The sequence below is a fragment of the Camarhynchus parvulus genome, chromosome 17 (assembly GCF_901933205.1).
Source record: "Camarhynchus parvulus chromosome 17, STF_HiC, whole genome shotgun sequence".
Taxonomy (NCBI): Eukaryota; Metazoa; Chordata; class Aves; order Passeriformes; family Thraupidae; genus Camarhynchus; species Camarhynchus parvulus.
The window spans coordinates 4831869-4858665 of record NC_044587.1 but is presented as its reverse complement, the minus strand read 5'-3'; the positions used below and the strand labels follow the sequence as shown (position 1 = coordinate 4858665).

Below are 26797 nucleotides of genomic sequence, written 5' to 3'. Positions count from 1 at the left end.
GCCTGAGCCCTTCCTCCCCAGCATTGCAGGGCACGTGCAGAGCGTGGGGCAGGCTGTGCTGGGGCTGCCAGCATTGCAGGGCACGTGCAGAGCGTGGGGCAGGCTGTGCTGGGGCTGCCAGCATTGCAGGGCACGTGCAGAGCGTGGGGCAGGCTGTGCTGGGGCTGCCAGCACGGAGAAAAGGTAGGAGCAAAACCACCCTCCTGGCTGCCCTGGGCTCCTCCATTGTCCAGCCACCTCAGGGTGTCCTCCCTGGCTGAGAGCCCCAGCCTGGCTGTGGTCACAGCGCTGTGGCTTTTCCTCTTGCCCCCAGCCCTGCCCTGGCTCCCTGCAGCCTGGGAGGGCTCTTGCTTCAGCTGATCCTTCCTGATGCTGTGGCTGGTGGCTGCAGTAAGGGCAGGGGCTCCATGACCCCCTTTTCCTTTGCTTTGGCAGCACCATGGCTCAGTCCAAGGGCACAGTGGTCCTGGCCTACAGCGGGGGGCTCGACACCTCCTGCATCCTGGTGTGGCTGAAGGAGCAGGGCTACGATGTTATCGCCTACCTGGTGAGCTCTGGGCTGTCCCTGGGGGTGCAGGGGGTGCAGGGCCATTGGTCTGGGGGGGTTGGGTGAGCAGTGGGGGTCCTGCTGTGTGTGTGTGCTGTGGGTGTGACCCTGCTCACACTGGTTAACCATGGCCCAGCTCACTGCTGCTCTGCTGAGCTGCCAGCCCTGTGTGGCACAGCCTGTCCCTGCCAGCTAATGACCCTCTGCTAATGAAGGCAGGGAAGCAGGGCAGAGCCAAAGGGCTTGGCAGAGCAGGGCATGGCCCTGAGATATCCAGCTCAGGGGGTGGAACTCCCCTCCTGCCCATCCTGGGTGTCCTCAGCCGCCATGGATTCTGTCATGCCACGCATGGTGCCCTGTGCCAAACTGGGCTTGCTCTGGGTTTTGTGGCCTTGTTTCACACCGAGTCTCTTTTTTTTACTGCTTTCCAGGCCAACATTGGGCAGAAGGAAGATTTTGAGGCAGCACGAAAGAAAGCACTGGCACTGGGGGCCAAGAAGGTAACAGTGTCCCTGCCCTTGCTCCCCACCATGGGGGTGAACCCTGGGGTCTCACACACCCCAGAGAGGCGATTGTGCCAATGAGAAATCCTTTCTCCAGAGGATTTGCCCCAAAGCCTTTTAGTGCCATTTAGGAAAAGAGAGGCAAAGAGATTTTTGCTGCACTCTTCCTAAAACTGCAGAGAGGGTTTCCCCAGCAGCAACTCTTCCATCAGGGTCCCTCTGCTGGCAGGTTTACATCGAGGACGTCAGCAGGGAGTTCGTGGAGAGCTTCATCTGGCCGGCAGTGCAGGCCAGCGCGCTCTACGAGGATCGGTACCTGCTGGGCACGGCCCTGGCACGGCCCTGCATCGCCCAAGGGCTGGTGGGCATCGCCCAGCAGGAGCGAGCCCCCTACATCGCCCACGGGGCCACGGGCAAGGTGAGCAGGGGGCACACGGGCACCGGGCAGGGGGATGGCTCCAGGTGCTCGGGTGAGGGAGCTGCTCAGTCTGCAGGGCAAGCTGGGGGTGCCAGGAGGGGTGCTCAGGGTGTTTTGGGGGGACTGTGCAAAACTCGGCCGTGTTTCAACACTTCCTCCTCGCTTCTGGGGTTTCTGTGCCCAATTTCGGTTCCGTCTCGCTGTTGGGAAGGCTGGAGTCACAGCTGAGCACTCTGTGTCTGGCAGGAATTTCAAAATGCTGAGGCTGCCCGGGCCAGCAGCCGGCTGAGACTGAGCCAGCACAACCCGGCGTGGTTAGGGCTGTCCTGGAATTGGTGCGACTGTCCCAGAGCCTGTCCCTATTCCTGTCCCCACTTCTGGCCCTCCCGGTCGCTGTCCCCATTCCTGTCCCTATCCCAGCTGTGCCGGTCCCTGTCCCCATTCCTGTCCCTATCCCGGTTGTTCCTGTGCTTATCCCCATTCGTGTCCCTATCCCCGTTCCTGTCCCTATCCCCGTTCCCGTCCCTATCCCGGTTGTTCCTGTCCCTATCCCCGTTCCTGTCCCTGTCCCGGCTGTTCCTGTCCATATCCCGGCTGTTCCTGTCCATATCCCGGCTGTTCCTGTCGTTATCCCCGTCCCTGTCCCGGCTGTCCCCGTCCCCGCTGTCCCCGCCGGCCGCAGGGAGGACGCTTTGCCGCTAGAGGCAGCCAGAGACCGTGGCAAAGGGACTCTCGGGGCCAGCCCGTTCCTGGAGAGGGGGAATCCCCCTCGGGGAGCGTGGTGGGGCTGTGGGACCTGCGGGACGTGCCCGTGGGTCACCCCCGGCACCCCCAGCCGCTCCCTGGACACCTGGGGCAGGTGAGGGCTCAGCGGGTGAGCCCAGGACCTGCCGGTGCCTCCTTCTCCTCCCACAGCGCATTCCTTGGGCTAAGGTGGGGTCCTTAGAGTCTCTTAGGGTTCCCGGGGGGATCGCAATGGGTTTGGGGGTTCCCTCGGTGGGGACCCTGCTAGAAAGGGGATGTGAAATGCAGCCAGGAGACAGCCGAGGGACTTGCCAGCACCCAGGAGATGGGGTGGGGGGCTACATGCCCGGAATTACTCTCTCTCCTGCTGCAATCGGGTCCCTGCACCCTGCCCCCCTTTCTGTCCATCCTATCCATCCCCACCAAGCTTTTCTTGAAAGCTCCGGCTCAGAGGTGCCCTGGAGCAGCACACCCCCAGCACCACGGTGTCCCCTCTGCCCCCAGGTGCCACCAGCCATCCCTGCTGGCAGGGGCACCCCCGGTGGCTGCACTCCCCAAGCCATTAAGCCCCGGGCACGGGCAGGGCCGGACGGACGGACGGACGGACTGCCGGTAACTCGACCCGGCTGCGGAGCCTCAAATGGGACCATCTGGGGTGTGGATCCCGCTGCTGCCGAGCAGATGGAGGAGCCCCGGGCCCGGGAGGGAGCTGAGTGCTCTGCTGGATGTGTGTAATAGTCCTCTGGGAATGCCCAGCCCGGTGTAAATGTATCCTCCAGGCCCACGGCAGGGAAGTGGGGGTCCTTACACCCCGTGGTGAGGGTGGAAAATTGGTTTCAGTGAGTGCTATTCCCTTGGAAGTGCTCGTAATTCCCAGCCTTCCTGCTGCTCCTTGCCCCCTCCCAGCTACCTGTACTCATTAGTGGGATCTAATCAGCAAGGGACAATTTAGCTAAAGGGAGGTTCTGAGCTATTTAATGATGAGTTTCTGCATCCCTCTGCTCGCTGTGGTCTTACCCCCACCTTGCCCTCTTCCTTCTTTGTCCTTTGGTGCCTTTGGGGGAAAAAATACCCAAACCTGGTTTGAACACACAGCAATCAGGAGCTACAGGAAAGGCGGCTTGGCGTTCCAACCAGCCATGGAGATGGAGCAGGAATGATCAGGACAGAGGATCCTTACCCTCTGTGCCCAAGGGGCAGCTGTGACTGGAGCCAAGCAGCTCCTCAGAGGCTGAATGTGTGCGTGTGTGTGTGTGTGTGTGTGTGAGTTTGAGTGTGCGTGTCTGTGTGTGCTGTCACACCCTGGGCTGGGGTGACCCCTCAGCATCTCCTTCCCTGTTTCAGGGCAATGACCAGGTTCGTTTTGAGCTCAGCTGCTATGCCCTGTGTCCCAAGATCAAGGTAAGGCACCCAAAACCATCCCCTGCCTCCCCAGTGCCGGGCTCCTGGCCCTGTGCAGCTGCTGGGAATTCTGTTTTAACACCCGTGCAAACGGCCCTGCCTCACTTTAACAAGCCACCAGCTGCACACAGCGACGTTTTGGCATTTCAGGGGGCTGTAATGATCCTTAATTGATCTATTTTTACCCCAAACACCACGAGGCCACAGAGGAGCCAGTACCAAGGCAGCTGCTGGCTAATCGATGCTGCCTGTTTCCCTCTGCATCCAGCGCCTGGTTAGGGTCGGGGTTTGGTTTACTCCCACCTTGTGCTGGGAGATTAAATTTCAGCTGGGGGAGCAACACCCTGTGGGTCTTGGCTCCCAGGGGCAACAAGAGGGCAGGGGGGTTCTCATCTCCTGCTCTCCTGCCAGGTTGTTGCACCGTGGAGGCTGCCTGAGTTTTACCAGCGCTTTCCTGGGCGCCGTGAGCTGATGGATTATGCCAAGGTAGGAGCTGGTGTGGGGTAGCCACAAGATGCCCAGGGCAGCAGAAGGTGCTCAGAGTGGCTGTGAAAGCTCAGGGTAGCCGTGGGATTCTTGGAGTGACCATGGGATGCTCAGGGCCACCACAGGATGCTTACCAGGCTTGGCAGGTGACAGCAGCACACCCTGCACGACATCCCTGCAGCACCACTCAGGAGCCTCCTGGTCAGAGTTCCCCCCACCCCCCTTTCCTCTATTTCTTTTTCTCCTTCCTTTCTAAAAGCCCCATAATTACCTGGCTATTAATTGTAACCCTCTTTCCAAGGAAACAGGTCCCAGCTCCCTGACTTGTGTAACACACAAAGCAAATACATTCACCTCTGTTGTCCCTTCCTTTTTGAAGTACAAGTTACAATAAAACATATTAGAAGTTTTGCATCAGGTTTTTATGTGCCCACCAGGGTACCTTTCTTTTTTAGCGACTTCATGGAAATGCTTGACAACTCAGCTCAATCAATCAAAAGGGAAAAGTCAGCTCTGTGCATAAACCAGAAAATTGCTTCAGTTTTTAAATAGCTGCCACTGAATCTGCCTGGGTAATCTCAGGGAAGGAGAGGTGTGGAGCTGGAGGGATGTGGCGTGGGGTGAGGAGCCCTCTGAGTCCATTAGGGCTGCCAGGAGAGCGTGGTGTGTTGAGGATTGTGTTTGCCATCTGCTGCTGTATTATGAAGGGGAGAGTTTACGAGAGCTTTCCATATGTTGCCAAACAAATTGTCGAATAGGGGAGTTATTAAGAGCGCCGTGGTTTTATTATATGGAAAATGGAACATGTGTTTTGGGGTTGGGGGTTTTGTTTGGTTGTGGGGATTGTTTTGTTTGTTTGGGAAGGGGGAGGAAGGGAAATGAAATGGGTTGGGGCCCCATTCCATGAGCAAAAAGGTTGTGGGTGAGGGTTTAAGTACTTTTCAGTCTTTGCTTATCTGTAACAAAAAAAAAAAAAAAAGGTGGTTTCCCTTCTTTTTCATCCTGAGGAGAGAGAGATGCATGGCCAGGTCCTTTGAGCACATGCATGTGCTCACCTTGGCGCTGGGAGAATTGGAAGATGATGATGTTTGGGGCTCCATTGGTGCCAGGGAAAGTGAGGCTCTGTTTCACTGTGGCACAGCTCTTTCCATGGATTTGCTGCCCAGGGGCTGAAGCCAGCCTTGCTCTGGCAGCAAATCTGTGCCAGGGGCTGCTTCATTCTCACACAACTGAATGAGAGCAGCCAAACTCTCCTGGGCGCTGCTCCAGGAATAGCCTGGCCACAGGCAGAGCCAGGTGAAGCTGAGAACAACATCCCTCTTTGGTTCTGGCACCTCTGGCTCCAGCAAAGGCTGCCTAGGCTCTGTAGGTATTGGGTCTGGCCTTGGAGGATCCTCTTTGAAGTGGGGTGAGGATGGGTTGGGGAGCACTGGCTTCCCCAGCTGCCAGGAGAGGGCTGGCAGAGGGCACAAGGCAGCTCAAGATCACTGGTGTTCAGGTCTGGAAGATGGATTTGTACACCTCAGGTGAGATGGGTGTGCCAATGCTGGGTCTCTTCTCACAAATACAAGATAGGGCAAGAGCAAATGGCCTTAATTTGTGCCAGAGAAGATCTAGGTTGGATAATGGGGGGTCTCAGCAGGCCCTATGCTGGAATTATGGTGGGGAACCAGCAAATCAGAACCCATGAGCCTGAGGCCATGTCCCCCCAGCAGCAGGGCTGGGTCAGTCCCCCTGCAGCATGAGGAGATCTCAGAACCTTGTTCCCACCTCAGGTGAGGGTTTGAGGGATGTGATCCAGCAACCACAAGCATTTCCTTCCCCTGTTCCTGGCAAAACAAGAAATGTCCCCTCAGCCCCTGCCTCCAGCTGAGCCCTTCACTGAGTCCCTGCTGTGGTGACACTGCAATGCCAGAGCTGCCCAGGCTGTACAGACACATCAAGGCTCAGTGGGAGCTGCTGTCCCCATCCCTGTCTTGCCATGTCCACCCCGCAGCCAGCACATTGTGACTCGGTGTCCCTGCAGGGTGGGTGACATCCCCGCTGGCTCCAGTTCCAGCCTGCTGCTGTCACCTCTCCCGCTGATTCCCCCACGTATTCACCTCGTTTTCACAGGCAATTTCCCCCATTGAAGTGTCAGTGGATAAATGGCAGGCTGGTGACCTTGTTAGGGAGCTGGGCTCGGGGCTGCAGTCCTGCTGGCCAGGCAGCAGCTGTGGGGCCACCCGTCCCTGGGCACTGAGCCTGCCTGGGGTGTGTCTGCTTCACCAAGGGTGTGCACGAGGCTGGGAGGATGTGCTGCTGTCCCCTCATGGCAGAGCCTTTGTCCTCTGTGGGCTCTAGAGCGTCCTGTGGGTTTGGGGACTCAGATCCTGGTGTCACCTCCCCTTGCTGAGAAGCCTGGCTGGGGGAATTGCAGAATCATGGAACACCTTGAGCGGCAAGGGACCCACTGGGTCATCAAGTTCAGCTCCTGGCCCTGCAATGAACACCCCAACAATCCCATCACACACCTGAGGGCATCATTGCACCATCCTGCCCTGGAGCCGGGGAAAGCAGGCAAGGTCTCTGCTGGGGTGCCCATCTCTGGGGTTCACGGGGTGCTCTGGGGCCCCTCCTCAGCCTGTGGCAGGGCTGGGATGGCCATTCTCCCCCCACCCAGCCACACAGTGTCCCTGATGTCCCTGTTGAGGTGGCCCCCGTGGTGGCAGCTGATGTTGCTCAGGGACATGGGAGTGCACGTCGCTCTGTGCTGCCCTGCTGGTGCCATGGGCTGTGCCTTTGTGCTTTTGGGGCTGATCCTGCTGGGAAGCAGCATCGGTGAGGGCTGGCTGTCCCTGCAGGCTGGCTCACCCCCACTCTCCCTTTCTTGGCAGAAACATGGGATCCCAGTGCCTGTGACACCTCAGACGCCCTGGAGCATGGATGAGAACCTAATGCACATCAGGTGAGGAGCTGGGCAGGTGGGAACTCCCATGAGGTGAAGAGCTGGGATCTGCAGCCCCAGTCCCGTCCAACCCACATGTCCAGAACAGCCCTTTGCCTCAGGCTGCCCCACCACACGCTGACCACGGGTGACACCAAATCCTCCATCCTCCCTTTCTATCTAGTTGTCCACATTCCAAGTGGCAGCATTCATCTCCTGGACTCTCCTAAGCCTGGCTCTCCCTTCAGGGTTGCTCTGGAAATCCTTAACGTGTACTTATGTCCATCCTCATGGGCTGGGTGGGAGCGGGGGTCTCGTCCCGGTGGGTTTTGGGGTTGCAAAGTTGCAGGTGCTGCAGTGACCTCTCTCTCCCTCCCTGCCTGCTGCAGCTACGAAGCCGGGATCCTGGAGAACCCCAAGGTAATCGATCACGGCAGCCACGGGGCCGGGGGCGTCTCGTGTATTTGCAGCCTAATTGGAAATTTCACGGCGGGGCCGCCCGTGTGTGCGGGGAGGCTCCGCCGCCGCCCGCGGCGCGTTCATTGCCAGCTTCAATAGGGGAAGGGACCAGGGTGACACCGGAGGGGACAGAGTGGCGGGCAGCGTTAAAGGAGCAGTTAGAAGCGGTGCTGGTGACGGGTGGCAGACGTTCGGGGTGTCCCCTGCAGCTCGCCCAGCCCTCCTCGCTTCGCCAGCCCGCTCCCCATCGCGTTGCGGGATAAAACCTCCTGTTGGGTGGGTGGTGGTGTTGGAGACCCTGTGGGCACCCGTGGGGCCACCAGCTCTGGCTGCCAGCACGGACCAGGGGCCGGTGACAGCGCCGCATCTCCGGCGGTGCGAGCCGTGCCCGCGGCGCTGCTGGCGCTGCCTGCGCCGTTCACGCTCCAGCGGCTCCCCGGCCCGGCCGCTATTTAAACTTTCTATTTAAACTATCTATTTAAACTATCCATCAGGCCTAATTAGACAGCCCGGGAGAGGAGGGGAAGGCGGGCGCAGAGGGAGCGGAGCCGCTGGAGCTCCGTGCCCGCAGCCGCTCCCGCAGCGGGGCTGACGCGTGCCTGCGGCGGGGAGGGAGGAAGAGGAAGGTGAAGGTGGAGAGCGGGTCCCGCTCCTCCTCTGGTGCCCTCCCGAGGGGTGTCTGTGGGTCAGAGCGGGGTTCCCGTGGGGTCTCCTCCTCGGGGACAGCGGTTGGCAGCGGGATGGGCGTTCACGGCTTCACCTGAAGGTGGCACGGGCCCGACCCGCGCCCATCCCGAGCCAGCTGCCCCACCCAGCGCTTCTCCTCTGCCCCACACTCCCCAGGCTCTGCCAAGCCCGTTCCCTTCCCAAACGGGGCTGAGCAGTGCCCTGACCCCATCCGGAGCATCCCCTGCTCGGGCACCTCACCCTGTGGCAGTGCTGGACGCGCCTTCCCGGAGCGGGCTGTCGCTGCTGTCGCTGCTGTCCCTGTCGCTGCTGTCCCCCGCCCGGCCCGGGAAGAGGTGCTGGGCACAAGGTGGCCCTGGCAAGGTCCGGGGTGCCAGGCACGGCGGGCTCCCCTCCCCAAACCCCCGGGACCTGCCAAACGCAGGGATTTGAAAGCAGATGGTTGAGCTATTTTCTGCCTCTGTGAGGCCCGATTGAAGGGCAATGAGGCAGCTAATGTGGAGAAAGATAGAAATTTACTTGCTTTAACTTCATATGGCACTCTGAAAGAGTTCATTCAGTCCCGGGCACAACAATATCAGCCGGATGAATAAACCATTTGCGGCATCGATAGCTCTGCATCATGGTTTACTTCATGGACCATTTGCTTCCAATTTCTTCTCTTCTTGCCCCGTTTTTCTTGCTTCTTTCTTCCCCCCTCCCTCTCTCACTTTCCACACACTCTTCCCTTTTTTTTCCCCCCCTTTTCCCCCCCTTTTTTCCCTCTCTTCCCTTTAAAGATGACATTGCAGGACTAGCCCCCCTGCGGGGAGGGATAAATAGAAGGCATTGATACACTGCAACAAACTATTTGTCATTTGAACTGTGCTTTTAGGAGAGAGAATAAAAAGAGGACAGACTCACACCGTAATGATGGAATGCAAGCCAAATGTCACTTTTATTTCTATTTAGTTATTTTATTTAATGGGGGTTTTCATAGTTGGCTCGGAAAATTGGAAACTACCTGACTTTGACTTCCAATGTTTAGTAAAGAGTTTTTAATACTTTCCGGTCTTTTTTCTCCCACCCCCCTCCACCTTTTCCTTTTGAACTCAAAGTTTTTCATCATCTCTCGCAGGTTCATCTAGTTAATAAGTGTGATCAGGGCTAGGAAAGGCCAGACGATGTAAAATTGAAATCCACAGCCCGTGTAATCTGTGCGTGGGGGCGCGGGGGAGATGAGCCAGTGCCTGTCCCTTAAAACGAGGGAAAGGGACAAAAATGGCATTAAATGGGTCCTGAGGAGGGGTTTGCTGCACGGAGTGCTTGGGTAGCTCTGTCTGTATTGCCAGGATTGGTGTTGGGATGTGCACCCCCAGGTTTGGGGTGAGGCAGGGGTCCCCCCAGTGTGGAGGGTGGGATGGGGTTCCCTTGCAGCTGTGTGGGGTTCCCCCAGGTGCTGGCAGTGGTTCAGCAGATATAAATACATTTGGACAAAAATAAATTGTAGTTTTCACTAAAATTCTTGTTGCTAGTCTGGAAAAGTTTTTAGATGAAAATTTCTTCTGTAGAGAAATTACTTTTCCATTTAAAAAGCTTATTTTTTTTTTTTTAAGCAATCACTTTTGGATGGATTGTTATGGGGCTTTTTTCCTTAACTTGCTTTATACCTTATCATTTTTTTCCTTGCTGGAATGCAAGAGAAGGGAGGAAAAGGGACATTTAAAGGTCCCTTCCATCCCAAACTATTCTGTGATTTGATTAAGTGAGCAGAATTGTGCTTAAAAAAGGAAAAGAGGAACAGGGAGAGCATGGGCCAGGCGTTGGGTGCAGGCAGAGCCTCCCTGCCCAGAGACACCCAGAGCTCCAGCTCTGCCCAGCTGGGTTTAGTGGGGAAATGCCAGTTTGCCACCTTTAAAAGGCTGCTTGACTCTCCATGGTGCTGCAGCGCCCTGGCTGCTCTGTGCCTCCATTCCCCTTCCACCTCCTGGAGCTGTGGCTGGGTGGGGAGTCCCTCTGGAGGCAGGAGTTTACAAACACAGATCTGAAAGTATTTTGGGGTCAGCCTGTGCAGTGGCATCACGGATGAGTGCTGAGGGGCCATGTGAAATTGCAAAGCATTTGTTCTCCGGGCCGGAAAGCTTTTTTATATTACATTTCCCGGCCCCCACCCCCTTCTGGCACGCACTTCAATTGCAGCAATTCACCATCGGCACCCGAGCCTCTGCTGGCCTGGCTCTGATGGAGATAAGATGCCTCTTCCCTATAAATCTCAGAGAAAAAAAAAATATATATACATAAAGGTTGATGTGCTCTGAAATGGGTTTTTGCTTTGCTGCTCTATTTTCCCCCGTGTGTATTAACCCCGGGGACACCATGAAAGAGCCGGTGTGCCGGGAGCACCTGCTGGGGTCAGGCCTGCTCATCAGCGTTTTCGGTCAGCGCCGAATGAGCCCGGCCGCGGCGCGGGGACGCGCGGGGCCCGCCCGCCCGCTGCCGGCGCCCTGCTTTTCCCTGCCTGACTTGCTTCTCCTCAGCCAGCCCGCCTCCAGCTGTGGGGGCGGTGGAGGAAAAGATGAGATCAAGTTGAGGGGAAAAATTGGCTGATTCTGCCAACCCCTTTGTTCCCGGGGCCCCCGGTAAGCGCCGGTGCCGTGCTGGTCCTGTGCTTTGGGATGGGGGATGCACCCCTGGGATGGGGGATGTGCTTTGGGATGGGGGATGCACCCCTGAGATGGGAGGTGTGCTTTAGGATGGGGGATGACCCCCTAGGATGGGGGATGTGCTTTGGGATGGAGGATGCACCCTTGGGATGGGGGATGTGTTTTGGGATGGAGGATATGCTTTGGGATGGGGGATGCACCCTTGGGATGGAGGATGTGCTTTGGGATGGGGGATGCACTCCGGGTTGGGGCTGCCAGCAGGGTTGACCGTGGCAATGCCACTGACTGTCCCTCTTCTCTCCCTCTCCTGCAGAACCAGGCTCCTCCCGGGCTCTACACCAAGACCTGTGATCCAGCCAAGTCTCCCGACACCCCAGACGTGCTGGAGATCGAGTTTGAGCGGGGTAAGAGCCTCCTTGCTGCCAGGCCTTGTCCCTGGGTCCCCAGGCCCCACTTCCCAGCTGGATTGGGGCTCTCTGGCAGCTGGGAGCTCCCTCAGGTTGGGGACAGATGGGTGGGCCCTGACTCTGACATTGGGGCTGAGGATGGTGCAGCAGCACACCAGGGCTCTTTGAGGAGTGCAGAGGGTCTGCTCAGATCCCAGGGGCTTTCTGGGACCCCTCTTGAGAGTGGAAAAGGATCTGAGCTCACCTGCTATCAGGGCACAGTGGGCACAGGGTCCCCTCTCCTGCAGGTGGCTCTGAGGGCATGCAGGTGATGCTGGCCAGGTAACAGCTGGGGAGCTGCTCAGCAGGGTTTGGATGGTGATGCTTTCATGGGGAGAGACAGGGATGCTCCACTGCATCCCTGGGGACACAAGGCAGAGCCCAGCCCCAGAGCAGAGGACACTGAGCAGCATCTCCACCTCTGCCAGCCACATCCCCGTGCCACCACCCACCCTGGCAGCAGGGGCGAGCCCAGCACAGGCTGGGGGGAGACCCTGCTGGCAGGGGACGCCCCCTCCCCACCGCCAGCCTCCCTGCTCCATTATAACGATCCCCCTGCAAGGAGCAGCCCCCCCTCCCGGCAGCCCATTCAGCCCCTAGTTAATTTATTTGAAGTTTTAATCTAATTATTAACTATTTCAAAGGCTAAGCAGCTTTCAGCAACAACAGCCCCGACGTTGTCGGCTCTTCGCCGAGCGGACCCCGGCCAATATCCCGGTGGAGGATGAGGAGAGAAAGAGCCGGGGCGAGGGGAGGGCGCGGGGTGGGGGGGCCCACGCCGAGAAGCAGCTTAAGGTTCATTATTGCCGCGAGTTTACATTTAATAGCAATTTACAACTGAGTTTATAAACCCCTGGAAAATAGGGGGTTTAAGGGGGGGGCGCTGGGGGGGAGCTGACAGCCCCCGTCACTAGACAGGGCTCTTGCGGGCGCCTATATAATAAAGACTAGAAAGGGAGGCATTGAGGCTGATTGGCAACTGATAGTGCGTTAAATGGTAATGAGGAGGGCAGATGGAGGGGGGATTAGCCTCCAACTCCGCACCGCTTTTCTTTGTGGGCTCCGCAGCCCCCTTGTCAGCTTCCTAATACATTTATTGCTCATTTCACACCGCTAAAGAAAAAAATGCCTCTTTCTATTCAGCACCCCCACACCACCATCACCATCACCCCGCTCTGCTTTGCTCCTGCCCAGTGCCCTTAAAAAAAAAAAAAAAAAAAAAAAACCCAAAAAAATTAAGGAGAGTGGGGAAAGAAAGGGAAGGTGCAATAATGAATTCATGGCGGGGAGCGCCCCGCCGCGGGGTGCGTGTGCGTGCGTGTGCGAGCAGCCCGGGCTGGGGGTGCCCCCCAGACACCCCCCGTGCTGCTGAGAGGAGGGGGGGGACACACATTTGTCACTCTGTCCCCCCTTCCCAGCAAGGGCTGGTGGGACAGAAGGTGCAGCGCCGTAAGACAATTGCGGAGCGTGAAATTCAATTAGTTAAGGGCCTGGTTGCAATTTCACAGGCCCTAAAAAAAAAAAGAGAGGGAGGAGAGAGAGGAAAAAAAGAGGGGGGGTGACGTTTTTATGGCCTTTTATTTATTTATTTATTTCGCTCCTCTCCCGAGGTGGGTCCCCCTCCCCTCGCCTCCCCCTCGCACCAGCTTGGATATGCCTTTTTAAGAAGTTATTTAGAGTTCATATCTGTCACATCTATTCAACGCCCACAGCGTGATGTTCCGGGGGGATCCTGACACCGGCTGATCCTGCCCATCCTCTCTCCCCGCCTCTGCAGGTGTCCCAGTGAAGGTCACCAACACTGGGGACGGAGCCACCCGTTCCTCGGCGCTGGAGCTCTTTGTGTACCTGAACGACATCGCGTGAGTGCCACCCTGTCCGGCCAGCAGAGGGGACAGGGCAGCGTCCCCAGGGCACCCATAGTGGGGTGGGAGCAGGATCTCACATCCTGGTGAGCCCAGGGATGGTGGCCAGCGGTGGGATGGTGCCAGTTGTGCCATAAATGCCAGCGAGCAGAGCTGGGCACCGAGGCCAGGAGCACAGGGGTATAAATACCTCAGGGTTTTGCTCACTGGCTGTGAGGAGGATTAAAAAGCCCTCTGAGCATTCTCTGGGCTGCCTGTGTGCCCCAGCTGCCCTGCCCCTGTCTTTACTTCTTGTCCCAGCTCAGTCCTGGACCCCCTTCTCCCACATCTTGCCTTGCCTTGTCTCCCTGAGAGGGCTCAGTGTCCTTTTTATGTGGCGAGTTGACTTTTTGGGGAATGGAGACCTGCTGGCCAGGCTCATTGCCCTTTTCTGTTCCTGTCTCCACAGCAGCAGCTCCTTTGGGGTTTTCTTTCCATGTGCCACCCCATGCCCAGTTTCTGCTGCTGCTGGCACAGAACCATCCTCAGGAGTTTGCCCAAAAATACAGCAGCACCCATGAGGATGCCCACAAGGGCACCCATCCCTCCTAAGTGCCACCCAGTCCCTGGCCATCCTCCTCTGTGCCTTTATCCTCCTGCTGGTGAATGGGAATGAACTTTCCCACTTTGTTCACTTTTTAAATGGTTAATAAGTGGTTTTCAAAGTGCTTTGGGAATACAGCTATGCCATGTCCTGTCTCCTTGCCCAGTGGCCTAAATGCCATGGCTGCCTGCAGTAGTGGTAGCCCCAGTGGCAAGTGGTGGAGAGAAAAATCCATTTCCTTGCACCTGCTTTATCTCTGTCCCTGCTGCTGCTGGTCAGCAGTGCTGCCCAGGGGCTGGCCTGCTGTCATTTGGGGTTTTTCCCCATTGTCCACCCCTCTGACCCACCTGTGGGGCTGGGACTGCAGCAACTTCCCTTCTCCTGACAGGGGCAAGCACGGGGTCGGGCGCAACGACATCGTGGAGAATCGCTTCGTTGGGATGAAGTCCAGAGGTGAGAGCACTGCCCGGAAAAGACAAAAAAAATGGGAAAACCACGATGGGTGCTCAGTTATCCTGGGGTGCTCTGGTTCAGGTCACACCAGCAGCCCTCAGCCTTTGCCTCCCCATCAGCTTTTGGCAGAGATTTCCCCATGGCAGGGACTCCTCGTTGCTCTCTAATGAGAGCAGTTTCCCTCTCACTGCCACTGCTGGCACCAGCCCGGGGTCCCGGTGTCCCCAGGTGAGACCTGTCCCCACAGCAAACACACCAGGCTCTGACTCTCCAATACCTGTGCAAACCACAGGAAGCTGATGCAAATTACTGTTTTGATATTTTTAAAAAATGCAAATATTTGATTTATCCGCACATTTTTGAGTCCATGTCTCCTAATATTGATCTTCCATTGGGATGAATTTCATTGGAAACCTCTGGAGGCAGCAAGCTGCCCTGTGCAAACTAATTGAAGAGGTGGCTCAGCATCATTTCCCAACTCCTTGCTCCAACTCTTTTGTTTTAAATCTCGTTAATACTTAATTAGATGCTTCCTTTCTTTAAACTTGCCCTCTGTGCAGGACAACAGCAAATATTTCGGTAAAACTAAGCCTGCAGTGTTCTTCCCCACCACAGGGCAAGAAACAAAACCCCAAATCATTTGATCTGAGTTTGAATAATCAAATTAAAACCAAAAGAAGCAAGAAAAAAAACCCCGACCTGCACACGCCAGCCTGTGCATTTGCATTCAGGATGCTGAGTAATTTGTCAAAATCTGCTTTATTTTTTTTCTAAGAGCCACTGACACGCTCTAGTGACCCTTCCAGCATTTAATAATTCCTCCAAACCCCATTTAACTGTCACATCTGTCTGCTGTGTGACACCGCCGAGCGATCGCTGCGCCGGGGGACCAGGGGGTCCGGGCCAGCCCTGCAGGGAGGAAACCCTGGGGTGGCTCCCCGTGGGGATGAGACCTTGGGGAAACCTCCCCCTCCTTGCTTTGAGCAGGATCCCGCCCCTGGTTGGCTTTTGGGGATTGAGAGAAACCTCCCATAAATGCGCTCTGCAGGAGAGAGGGAGTGTGGGATGGAGCAGGTCAGAACAGGAGGTGCTGCAGGCGCCGGCTCTCCTCCAGGGTTTTGGAACTCGGGCTGTGACCCCACCACTGCCTGCAGCATTTTGGACCCCAAATGGATTTGGGATCAATGGTGCAGGAGATGGGAGCTGGGCTTGGAGGAGAAAATCCTGTAAAGCCCAGCAGTGTGATGTTGTCCTGCAGATTTGGGGTTCTGCAGGGGAAACTGAGGCACGGCCAGCAGCACGGCCAGAGCCTTCCCTGTGGTGGAGGTGGCAGCAAAGGTGCCTCCTCTTCCTCATCTCCCAGCCCCAGGAAGTCAGAGAAGAGGAAAACTTCATTTGCATTGATTTTTACTAAGCTCCTAATTGGACTTCGTTAAGGCCTAATGGGCGAGGGGCACACGGAACCACTCGCAGCCTTTCAAGCCCAATTAACTCGGGTTGGCCCTGTTTGTTTTAGTGGCAGGAGGGTGAATAATTCCAGGGTGCCAGGGTCGGGGGCACGGCTGGGCCGGGGGGCACGGCCCTGCCTCTGCCTCCCGCTCACTCCCTCATTATCAAATTATCTTTTTAACTCCGAAGGGGGGCTAATTAAGTGAGGTAAATGAAGTCAGTGGGGAGGAAGAGGGAAGGAGGGGGACAGCCGCTGCCAAAAGCTGAGAGCTGCTGGTGGCTGGGGCTTTTCCTCCCCTTGGCTCCCTCATTTTTCCTCCTCTGGATGCGCTGAGCTGATGGAGGAGGAAAGTGGAAAACCCTTTCCCTGCTATGAGCACAAAAACTGGGCCTGAGGGCTCAGCCTCAGCCCCGGGCCAGGGGTGGAAATTTGGGCAGCATTTTCCCGTGGGCACAGCATCCCCCTGCCCTTCCCCTCGGGAAGGCAGCACATCCCTTCCTGTCCCAGGGATGACGTCGGGAGTGACAGCCTGCACTCAGCGCAGCAGAATTGCTCCGATGGAGGTGAAGTGACAGCCGAGGTTACAAATTAGAAAATTTTAAGTAGCAGCAGCTGTCTCCTTCGCTGCCTCCCTCCCTGTCCCCCCTGCTCCCGTCCCCCCTTCCTTAGCAGTAATTATGGGGTGATTGAAGCATCGTTGGGCTGCAGTGCTGACACCTCTGTCTTTTTCCTGTAAACATGGGGAGAGGAAAATAGACACTTGGGGATTGTGCGAGTGTCACTTTGAAGGTGTCTCTTGTCTCCTCGGCAGAGGCTGGAGAGTGGCTGTCAGCTGCCCTCCCCTCTGCCCCAGCTGACACGCTCTGGTCCTGTCCCCCAGCACCCCCAGAGTGGCAGGAGCTGGGGGTCAAGGCATGGACCCAAACCGCTGTGCCCATGGGGACAGCTGGGTTTTGGTGTTAATTTGGCTGTCTGCTCCCACATCCTGAGGGAATGGATGTTCGGTGAGCACCTGAGCTGCCCCAGGGACTGGGCTGCATTACCACTGGGGTGGCTGGAGAGGAGGGGTTGGCTCTCCTTTGGGACAGTCAGACTGTGGTCCTGTAGGATGCTGGAATCATGGGTTTAGGATGAGATGTGATGGAAGAGCCTTGGGCTGCTGCCCTTGTGGATCCTGTTGTATCTTCTTGTGGCCACATTGGCACAGGACATGCTGAGCCTGTGCCACTCTCCAGGGCACTGGGAGAGCAGAGCCTGGTGAAGCTTTGAGCCTTGTGGGCTCCCCTCAGCCTCTCCTGGGGCTGGTTGGGGACACATCCCCTTCAGTGGAGACTTGGTTCCCTTTGCCATTCCCGGGACTGCAGCACAGCAGCTGCCCAGCACTGGGAAGGGACCATTGCTGTGGGCAGGGGACGGGGACATGCTGCTGGAGCAGCCCTGGCTGTGGGGTCACGCCCTGAGCTCCACAGCCCTGGCTTGGGATGAGATGTGATGGAAGAGCCTTGGGCTGCTGCCACAGTCCTGGCTGCGGAGCTCAGGGTGTGACCCCACCACTGCCTGCAGCATTTTGGACTCCAGATGGATTTAGGATCAATGGTGCAGGAGATGGGAGCTGGGCTTGGAGGAGACAATCCTTTAAAGCTCACAGCCTTTCCCATCACATACTCACAGCCAGTCCAGCTCAGCGTTTCCCCACAATATTTCCACCTCCATGGACGGGAGAACCGCCTGGCCACACTCGCATTTAAACACCAAATAACCACACCACGCTCAGAACAAGCCTCGAACGGCTAGAACAAAGGAGCAGCACGCCAAAATAATTAAACACCCTCCATCCCCAGGCCTCGTGCAATGGGGGGGCAGCAGGAAGGGACTGGGGGGGCCCTGCCAGCCCCGAAGGAGTTGCCCTGCCAGCCCCAGGTAGCCTCGCTGGCTCCGGCAGCCGCGGGGAGAGGAGGGCACTGCGCGCTCCCCATGCCTGTGCCCCGCTCGCTCTGCTAATTACAGGTTTTCAGCTGCAGACCGTTGGGCACGGATGGGTGGGGGGATCGGTTCCCAAACCCTGTCATTTAGCCTCGTCAGAGTGCCTCTTCAAAGAGGGGAATCTAGAAATTTTCTCCGCAAGGTGCGGAGTGGACTGTCTCGGCCCCAGCATGAATATAATGACAGATGCATTTTACAGCGAGCTGAGACTGAATGCGCTCGACCACGGCTCCTTCTGTCAGCCAAGTCATTATTTTTTGTCATTTGCTGACAGTTTGGGTCTCATTCGTTTCTCTGTCTTTTTCTGCTTTTCCCCCTGCCTGGAAAAATGGCTAGGTATCTATGAGACCCCAGCAGGAACGATCCTGTACCATGCACATTTAGATATCGAGGCCTTCACCATGGACCGGGAAGTGAGGAAAATCAAGCAGGGGCTCTCCTTGAAATTCTCAGAGCTGGTGTACAACGGTAGGTGCAGTCCAGTGCTGCCACAGCAGCCTCCTCCCAGCCTTCCTCCTCATCCTCCCTCCTTGCTGCTGGAGCTTGCGGGTCCCATTGGTGGCAAAACTGAGGTGTGGGTTTTGAGGCTGCTCCTGGGGAGAAAGGTGGGGTTGGACTGGGCAAAACCCCACACTGTGCCTGCTTCCCTGCCCAGGGAGCTCCGTGCCTGCCTTTGGGAGGCAATGCCATATTCCGTGAGGCTTTCTCATGGAATCTTTCCCAGCCCAGTGCCACCACTTCATCCCAGCCAGCACACTTGGATGTAATTCACCATCCTTTTGTCCCCTCTCCTGTCACCTTTCCCCAGCTCCCACCTCCAACCCCTTCCACCTCTGTCCTTGCCTCCCATATCTGGGATATGGGGCGCCCAAACTTTAAACTTCAAACCCTGCCAGGGCATTTGGAGCTGGAGAGCTGTCCCTGTGCCCTGGCAGTGTGGCACAGGGGGCTCTGGAGTGTCCCTGTGCCCTGGCAGAGTGGCACAGGGGGCTCTGGAGTGTCCCTGTGCCCTGGCAGAGTGGCACAGGGGGCTCTCTCAGGAGGGATGCAGGATCCTGGCTGTGCTATGTGGTGCGCAGCCCACACAGGGGCACTGCGGCTTGGGGCTGCTGCTCTGGGACAGGACAGCGCTGCCTGGAGAGGGCTGGGAGCCATAAGGAACGAGGGGATAGTGGCTCACCCGGCACTGAAGCCCTGCGTCCTCCCTCCTGTGCAGCAGCAGATCGTGGGTTGAGTCTGGGGGGTCGCAGCTCAGCGTTTCCCCCGCGCCACAGGAGCAGCTCCCTGCCCTGGCACCTGGGGGGAGAACCAGCACTGCCCTGGGGGCTGCTCCACGGATCCACCCCCACCCAGGCTCTGGTGCTAAGCTGAAGGAAGCAGGATTAGCCCAGAATGGCCTAAGCAGGCTCAAAGCCCCTCTGCCCACGCCTGGGTGCTCAGAGCTGTCACCCCTGGAGGTTCCTGCCCCATGGCCAAACATTTGTCACTCACAGGCCCTGATTTCTCAGCCTCCCAGCTGCTTCCATCACTTTTCAGGGGTCTCTAACCACAAGGGCTGGGATGATTCCTGTGGGGTCCTCCATGGGGAGATACCCTGCAATAACCTGATTTTGGGAGCTCAGGCTTTGGGCAGCAGCAGATTCAGTAGGACTGGGTCAGGTTTTGTCCCCTGCAGCTGCTGTGCCAGTGCTTGTCACCTTCCCCTCCAAGGACATTCACTCTTGCATCTTCCTCAGCAATCAGCATTTAATGCCTGAGCCCCTTTGCTGCTGAAATCACATTTTAGGGCCCTGACAGGGGCTGGGGAGCCTTTGTCACCTTCCTCTTGGATCTCAGCCCCTGCCCTCATTCATTCTCCAGTGCCACCCCTGGCCATTTTTATTAGACTTTCACCTGGCCTGCCTTTCTTCTGACTACTTTTTTTTTTTTGGTAGTTCAGGCCTAAACCTGTTTGTCTGTTTATTCCTAACCACTGGCTTGTTGTGCAGCCACCAGGTTAAAAAGCCACTGAGGGAATCATGGTTCGAATTCTCCCTCCCCACCTCCGCCAGGCAGAGGATGCTGTTTCCCTGGCTCCACGTGTTGAATCCCCAGGGATTCCCAGCTTGGTCCTAAACTCCCCTGCCAGCCAATCCTAAATCCAAGGAAAAACCCCAGCAGGGTGCAAAAAGCACCCGTGGGTCCCCCCGTGCCCGAGGCCAGGTTTTCAAGCTCGCCTTCCTTTAACACCTCATTATTGCAGCTAGTCCCGTTTTTAGGAGAATTAGTGTTTATCTTCCCCCTGTTCCTATTGATCCCATTGTGGAGGGGTGGCTTTGAAGCCGTTCCCTCCTTTCCAGGTGCGGAAATGCCATTGTCCCCCTGCCTGCGCCGTGATTAGGGCAGGATGGTGGGGAGGTCATTAAGGGGGATCGCTTCCAGGGTCTGCAGTGGGGGGTCGGCAGGGGGGGATGCTTCCTCCCACCTGGAGCTGTCAGAGGCAGGATTTAAGCAGCTGGTTATTATTTTAGTGTGTCTGGGGGTTATTTTTAAGGGGATTTTTTGCATCAATCCTGCTAGTTGAAGAGCTGCGCTTGGAGGGTGGGGATCAAAAAGAGGAGTGTGTTTGCCTGGAGCTGGGGTTGCTACTGGCATGGCAGTGCTGATTTCAGGGAAGGGGTCCCCAAATCCCCTGGAGTGGAGCAGCTGAGGGGGGTCAGTTCGGCGAGGTGGGTTTGGTGCTGAGGGGCTGCAGGACCGTGGTGCTGTGCCTTGGAGCAGGGCCACACCGACCCCGGGGACAAGGCTGCAGGATACAGCCCTGCTCAGTGGCTGGTGAGGCCAAACAACAGAAGAAATTATTTGTTTCTTTAATGGCTTCAGCCCCAGAGCCCAGCTGGGAAGGGAAAGGTGAGAGGGCACCGGTGTGAGATGGGAGAGATAAAACCGGGGCACGCCTGGAGGGCGGTGAATGGGCTCTTTCTTTCTCCACCTCTATCTCCTGCATCTCCCAGGTTTTATTCCCGGTCTCCCAGGACTCCCTGGCTAATAACCCTGCCTAGGGACAGGAGGGGCGTGGGGGTGGCAGGCAGGGCACGGCCCCTCCATGCACCTGCAGTGCCCCAGCCACTCCCCCAGGATGTGGTTGGGGGCTCGGGGTGTGCCTGCACATCACCCCAACACCCAGCCAGGCCTTCAGCTCAGGGCATTTGGGCTGCCAGGGGCTGCTGTCCCCCCTGGAGCCAGGCAGGAGGAGGCTGGTCGGGGTTGGATGGAGTTTTCTGGGGTGCCAGCACTGCTCCCCTGTGTGCCACCAGCTCCTCGTGCTGGCACCACAGTGGGGACAAACCAAACTTCCTCATGAGAGGCATCAGGGACAAGCTGAGCCTCACTGACCTTGGGGGCCTGGAAGGTGCTGAGAGCCCTGTGCCCCAAAGCACAGCCAGTGCAGCCCCAGTGCCAGCCCAGGCTGTGTGAGCTGGGGGAGCACTCTGCTCTGCATCCTTCTGGGGTGGGGAATGGGAACTGCTGGGGTGACAGCCCCACTGCTGAGGGGGTTTCCCTTCCCAGAGCTGCTGGGGCTGAGGTGTTCCTGTGGGGCTGCATCCCCCTGAGCACAGTCCACAGGCTGGGGTTGGCCCTTTGGGCAGACCCCTGCTCTGCCCATCCCAGGGGACAATGGCTCATCCTTTTCTTGGGGTCTGGGAGCTGATCCCCCCCCCATTTCTGTGTCCATCTGTCTGTCTCCACCTGGCCTTCCCGAGATGGTGGATTTTGAGTGGTGATTTCATTCCTACTTAACAAACCTTTTCATCTGCGTAATCACCCCTGCTCAGCAGAACTGGAGCAAGGATGGTCCCATGGCCTATTTCTAGTTTCTTCCACCCTCTTCTCCCATCCTGAGGGCCACTGAGGAGACGAGAAACACCTGAGATCTCCATCCCTCATGGCTCAACCTGCGTGTCCCAGCATCTAATTTCCTCACCCAGTCCTGCAATTGCATCCCTTCCCTGGAAATTACCCAGGCTCTGCCTTGTAAGGCTTAGCCTGGGGACCACCCTAGGCTGCCCTGGGGTCCCAGGTCCCTCTGGCCTTCCCCAAGCCCCTGGCTGATCCCATCTCGTGTCCCCAGGCTTCTGGCACAGCCCTGAGTGTGAGTTCCTGCGGGAGTGCATCGGGTGCTCGCAGGAGCCCGTGGTGGGCACCGTGCGCCTCTCCGTCTTCAAGGGCCACGTCTACATCCTGGGCAGGGAGTCCCCACGCTCCCTCTACAACGAGGAGCTGGTCAGGTGAGTGGGGCAGGGTGGGCAGAAGTGACAGTGAGCTCCCCTTCCCCTTCCCCTTCCCCTTCCCCTTCCCCTTCCCTTCCCCTCCCCTCCCCCATCCCCTTCCCCTTCCCCATCCCCATCCTACCCTTCTTCATCCCATCCCATCCCATCCCATCCCATCCCATCCCATCCCATCCCATCCCATCCCATCCCATCCCATCCCATCCCATCCCATCCCATCCCATCCCATCCCATCCCCAGGTGACACCGTGGGCCCAGCCCAGCATCCAGCTGAAGCATGAGCCATGTTTCAAGTCAATATTGTTTTTTTTTTTCCCCCTCTGGCTTTTCCCTTTTTCTTCATGTTGTTTTCTCGCTTGCTCGCTCCCCCCTCAGCCCTCCCTCAACTCCTTTCAATCTCTCTAAACACTTTATAAGCCATAAATACACCCGAATGAGTTTAGATCAGTCGGAGTCAAATTATCTTCTCTCTTTCTCTTCTCTGGCTTTTTTTCCCCCCTTCCCTCCCCCTCAAAATCAACAGCTCCTAATAATCCGTCCCAACCCTTCATTATGCTTTGCTCTCTCACTTGGAGAGATTAAATGAATAAAGTAAAAAAAAAAAAAAAAAGAAAAAAAAAGGGAAGAAAAAAAAGGAGGATGGAGGGGGGTGGGACGGAGGAAAAAGAGAGAGGGAGAGAAAAGCAGGGGCACTTATTCTCCCTGCGTCTCCAACCATTTTCCTTTTCTTTTTGATTTCTACATCGCTGGTTTGAAAGCCCTTGAGTGACGGCGTCACAGGAACCCGAGAGAAAGCTGTGAGAGGCAGAGCTGTGTGGAAATGCCTCTGCACAGTAGGTAGAAAGTAACGTAATTATAGAGCAGGTCAGAACCACTCGAATGAGCAAAAATAAAAGCACAGAGGTTTTTCTGTAGCCCGTCAGGGGAGGTAAAATCGTTGTAAACTCTTTTTTTATTTTTTTTTTTTCTTCTTTATTTCCCTCCACTTCCTGCTTTAAGGTTTGTGGTTTCTGGGAAATGAGCCGTGTGTTTTGGGGATGTAGGAAACTGTTGGAGCTGGGATTCAGTGGGTGGCTGCAGCCTTGGGAAAGGGGATGTGCTCAGTGTTGCACTGAGGAATCACCGCCAGGTCCACAAAGCCCCACACCAGTGTGGGGCTGTCCCTGCCTGTCTGGAGCCCTGTTCATGCCTGGGGCAGTGTCTCCTGCCCAGGATCCCGTCCCTTTTCCAGAGCCATCCCTGCAGGATTGCTCTGGGACAGGGTGAGCATCCCTGGGCAGTGCCAGAGCACGGGGAGGTAGGAAGGGTGATGATGGTGGGAGGGTGATGATGATGACGGAAGGGTGATGATGCACGTGAGGGACCAAGGAGGGAATTTTGGGGCTGTGTCCCTGGCAGGGCCTGTGCAGCCTGGGCATGGCTGAGCCATGTGCCCCTTCCCCAGGGGCTGGCAGGGACCCTGCCCTGAGCCCCCTGCAGTGGATGAGGGGGCAGCAGCAGGGCAGAGCAGCCAGGTCTGGGGTCCCCCACACTTTCTCCCTTCCCAAAGGGCAGCCCTGACTCCCCTGGGAATCCCAAGGCAGTGACAGTGCCTTTCTCTCTGCAGCATGAACGTGCAAGGGGACTACGAGCCTGCTGATGCCACCGGCTTCATCAACATCAACTCCCTCAGGTCTGTGGGGTCCAGGGGACCCTCCCCAGCACCCCAGGGCTCCCCCCATCCTCACTCAGGCTCTGGGGGTGATCCAAGCCCCCTTTGCACGCTCCCCCTGAGCAGTGGGGTGCCACCAGCCCCGCCAGTACCAGCCCTGTTTAATTGCAGCCTTCCCCAGCGCAGCCAGCCTTGTTATTTTACTTATTTCTCAGACCCCTCCCAACTCCAGGGCTGTAAAACACGCCGCATTTACATAATGGGCTCTTAATTTTTCCTTTGCCTGTTAACTGCTTTGTTCCCCCCGATGCTCCGTGTCCCCCCGACTCCTCTAAGATTAATTACATTATCTCGTGGGGGCAAAAAAAAATAATTAAACTGTACAGGCCTTAACAAACGCCTGCTCTTCACGCCCCCTCATTCTGCTTAAATTAATTGAAAGGAAATGTGTGTTCTTACTGTTAATTTACAATTAATTTTTTTTTTTTTTTTCAAATCCCGGTTTCCAGGCTGAAGGAATATCATCGTCTCCAGAGCAAGGTCACCGTAAAGCAGGATGAATAGCAATCAATCGCACGCGAGCCTCCCGCTCCCCTAATTCCTGGAAGAAGTAGCACTAATTGTGGCGGCAATTGGTAATTGTAACTCGTCTCCCTGGAGCGGAGGTGACGGCTTTGTTACGGGGCTGCAAGTGAAATCCAATCAGGGGGGGAAAAAAAAAATTAAAAAAAAGAGGTTTGTCCATCAGAGGAGAAGTGGGGGAAGAAATAAACCCCAGCCACGCGCGGGGTCTGGCACTGAGAGCCGGGCTTCATCGCTTTATTCCTGCCTCGTTTGTTTGCTCCCCCGGGCCAGCGTTTCCCCCAGCCCGGCTTTGGGAATTTGTGATGGGTTAGAGCGGCTGCGAAGGACGTGGGGGGGTGGTGGTACCTCGTGGGGAAGGTGGGCAGCGGGAACCACCTCTCAGAGAGGCATTCCAGGGGCTGCAGCGGGGAGCTGGGTGCCTTTTTAAGGTGAGTTTTAAAGAGCAGACTCGGGAAAGGCAAAAAATGCAGGGAACATCCTCTGGTGGTGCTGCAGGTGAGGAGGAAAGGAGTGCTGGGTCCAGGCTGGGCAGGGCATCCCTCTCCCAGAGTGCCTGGAGAGCTGCAGGTCCCTGTGGTCCCCATGCTCACACCTTGCTGGGAGGCTTAGAGAGGGAAACCTGGAGCTGTTGTGGAAGCAGAGGGAAAGGAAAGGGGAAAGGACTGGATTTCCTAACCATGCAAACACTCAGCGCTGGTGCTCAGCACTGCTGAGGCTGGGGAAGGACAGGTTTTGGGATGTCCCCACATTGGAGAGGAGCAGAGATGCTCCCTGGAGCTGGGGTGCACCAAGCACGGCGCTTGCTGTGGCAGCCCCAGCCCAGCAGCAGCAATGTGGGGCTTCCCAACGTGTTTGGGGAGCATTTTGGGGAGCAAAAGCAGAGCTGCCACCAAAAAGGGGCACATTTTAGTAACCCCTACAGGACAGCCAGGCCAAGTGGCCATTTGGGGACGTCCAGGCGTGCCCTGCCCACTCTGCTGCCAAGCCAGCGAGTGTGACAAGCTCTGACATCACAGCTGGGAAAATAACATGTTATTTTCCCAGCTTGGATGTGAATTTCCCTGCTATTACTGGCAGCGACCATCTTGGGAGGAGAAAGCAGCAGAGGGCTGTCAGGAGAGGGGACAGAAATGGTTTTCTGGGCTGGTGGAGCCTGTCCAGCCCCTGTGGGCTGTGGGGAGGCGGGGGTGCTCTGCAGGGCCACCCCATTCCCTTAATCCCACTGCTTCCAGCAGCAAATCCGTGCTGCAAGTGCAGCTGCACGTGGGGTCCTGCAGGAGCCCCAGTGGGGATGGTGGGCAGCAGGTTGTGCTGAGCAGCCAGCCTGGCTGGGTGCCAGTGTGGAGCCCTTTTCAGCCCACAGCAGCCCATTCTCAGCTGCGGGAAGGGTTTGGAACCTCACCTGAGGAACCATCCACAAAACCACAGGAACAGAGCTGCTTCCCTTCCACACACACCAGGGATGGATGCTGTGCTGGCCCATGGGGCAGTGAGCAGCCCTGGAAGCTGTGAGAGTTCCCTCCCATGCCCATCCCTGGCTATGGTGGAACAGCCCATTGGAAAAGTGGAGTTTGAAACAATTTTGTGCCACAAGGAGCTGATATCTTTTATTTGGGGGGAAAACCCCAAAACAAAACAACAACAAAACAAAGTGTCTCGGCAGAAGCTTCTTGTGCCCCAAAGCTTGAGAAATGCTGGAAAAGCTCAGTGAAGGCTCATTGGGCCAGCTGGATGCTTAAATCATCACCTGGAAAAAGCCATTTCTCTCCGAGTCCTGGAATATCCTCCAGCACTCACACCAGAGCCCAGATCTGAGGGGATCCTGGCTGCCCACTGGCGTGCCCAGTGAGGTTTTTGGCCCCACCATGGCAGCTCCAGCTCCTCGAGAAGCACAAGGATGCTCTCAGAGGCAGTGATGGCCATGACACCTCAGCCTTGGAGGAGTATCACGTGTCAGCTCCCAGCTGCTGCTTCCAACTGGGCTGCAAGTGCCTTGTGCTGGTAAGGCAGAGCTCAGTGTATTCAAAAAGCCAAGTCAAACCCAGTGTGAGTCTTGGAGAAGGGAAAAAACTTTCAGAAATCTTGGTTTCAAAGGATAGAGGACACCCACCAAAGTGCCTGCGCTCCCTGTTGGGCTGCAGAGATAGGATGCTGTGAGATAGACACCACATTTAATTACCTTGCTGCCTTAATTGCCATCAGCCCTTCCAGTTCCCAAGATTTGGTGGTTTCTCAGTTTCTTATTGTCCTTCCACCCCTCTGTGTCTCAGGGAGGTATTTCAGGGGCTGGGACTGCCAGGAGGGAAAAGCAGTGGGTGAGGAGCACTCTAGGAGCACCTCCTGAACCACATGGAACTCCGCAGCAGAGAGGCTTTTGGGGGAGTATTTTGGCCTTTAAAGTGAAAACTTTTTTCTGCAGCACCCAGAGAGTGTTGAGGGCAGTGAAGATGGGCTGGGGGCTGCCCATTGCCAGGACAGAGCTGCACTGGAAAGAGCCCAGAGTGACCCTGGGAAGGGACCTGGGTCGCTGCGGGGACCTGAAGCTCTCCTGAGCATCCCCCGCAGCATCACCCACCGCTCCAGCTCTGGGGCAGCCCCTGGCCACCCCTGGGGAGGTGCAGCCCCTCTCTGCACCCCGGGCTCTGCCATGGGGCTGCTCTGCCACCCTCCCAGGCTCTGGTGGAGGGCTTGGCCGGGGTC

The 26797-nt window shown here is 56.8% G+C and overlaps 1 protein-coding gene across 1 annotated transcript; it reads left to right on the top strand.

Moving 5' to 3' along the window:
• The first annotated feature begins 439 nt into the window (after positions 1 to 439).
• ASS1 (argininosuccinate synthase 1) lies at positions 440 to 24243 on the top strand. The gene is made up of 14 exons (XM_030961272.1): positions 440 to 547; positions 979 to 1047; positions 1280 to 1468; positions 3557 to 3613; positions 4025 to 4099; positions 6976 to 7046; positions 7415 to 7445; positions 11127 to 11217; positions 13037 to 13121; positions 14096 to 14160; positions 17930 to 18061; positions 21705 to 21861; positions 23468 to 23533; positions 24022 to 24243. Exons 1-14 carry the CDS (start codon positions 440 to 442, stop codon positions 24074 to 24076), a joined length of 1251 nt encoding a protein of 416 aa, XP_030817132.1. The 3' UTR covers positions 24077 to 24243.
• Positions 24244 to 26797: the final 2554 nt, after the last annotated feature.

Excerpts from the sequence above, each read along its gene's own strand:
- ASS1 (XM_030961272.1), top strand. The coding sequence starts at position 440 with ATGGCTCAGTCCAAGGGCACAGTGGTCCTGGCCTACAGCGGGGGGCTC. Across the intron at positions 7,047-7,414 it reads GAGAACCTAATGCACATCAG|CTACGAAGCCGGGATCCTGG; the intron begins GTGAGGAGCTGG and ends TGCCTGCTGCAG. Across the intron at positions 13,122-14,095 it reads GTGTACCTGAACGACATCGC|GGGCAAGCACGGGGTCGGGC; the intron begins GTGAGTGCCACC and ends TTCTCCTGACAG.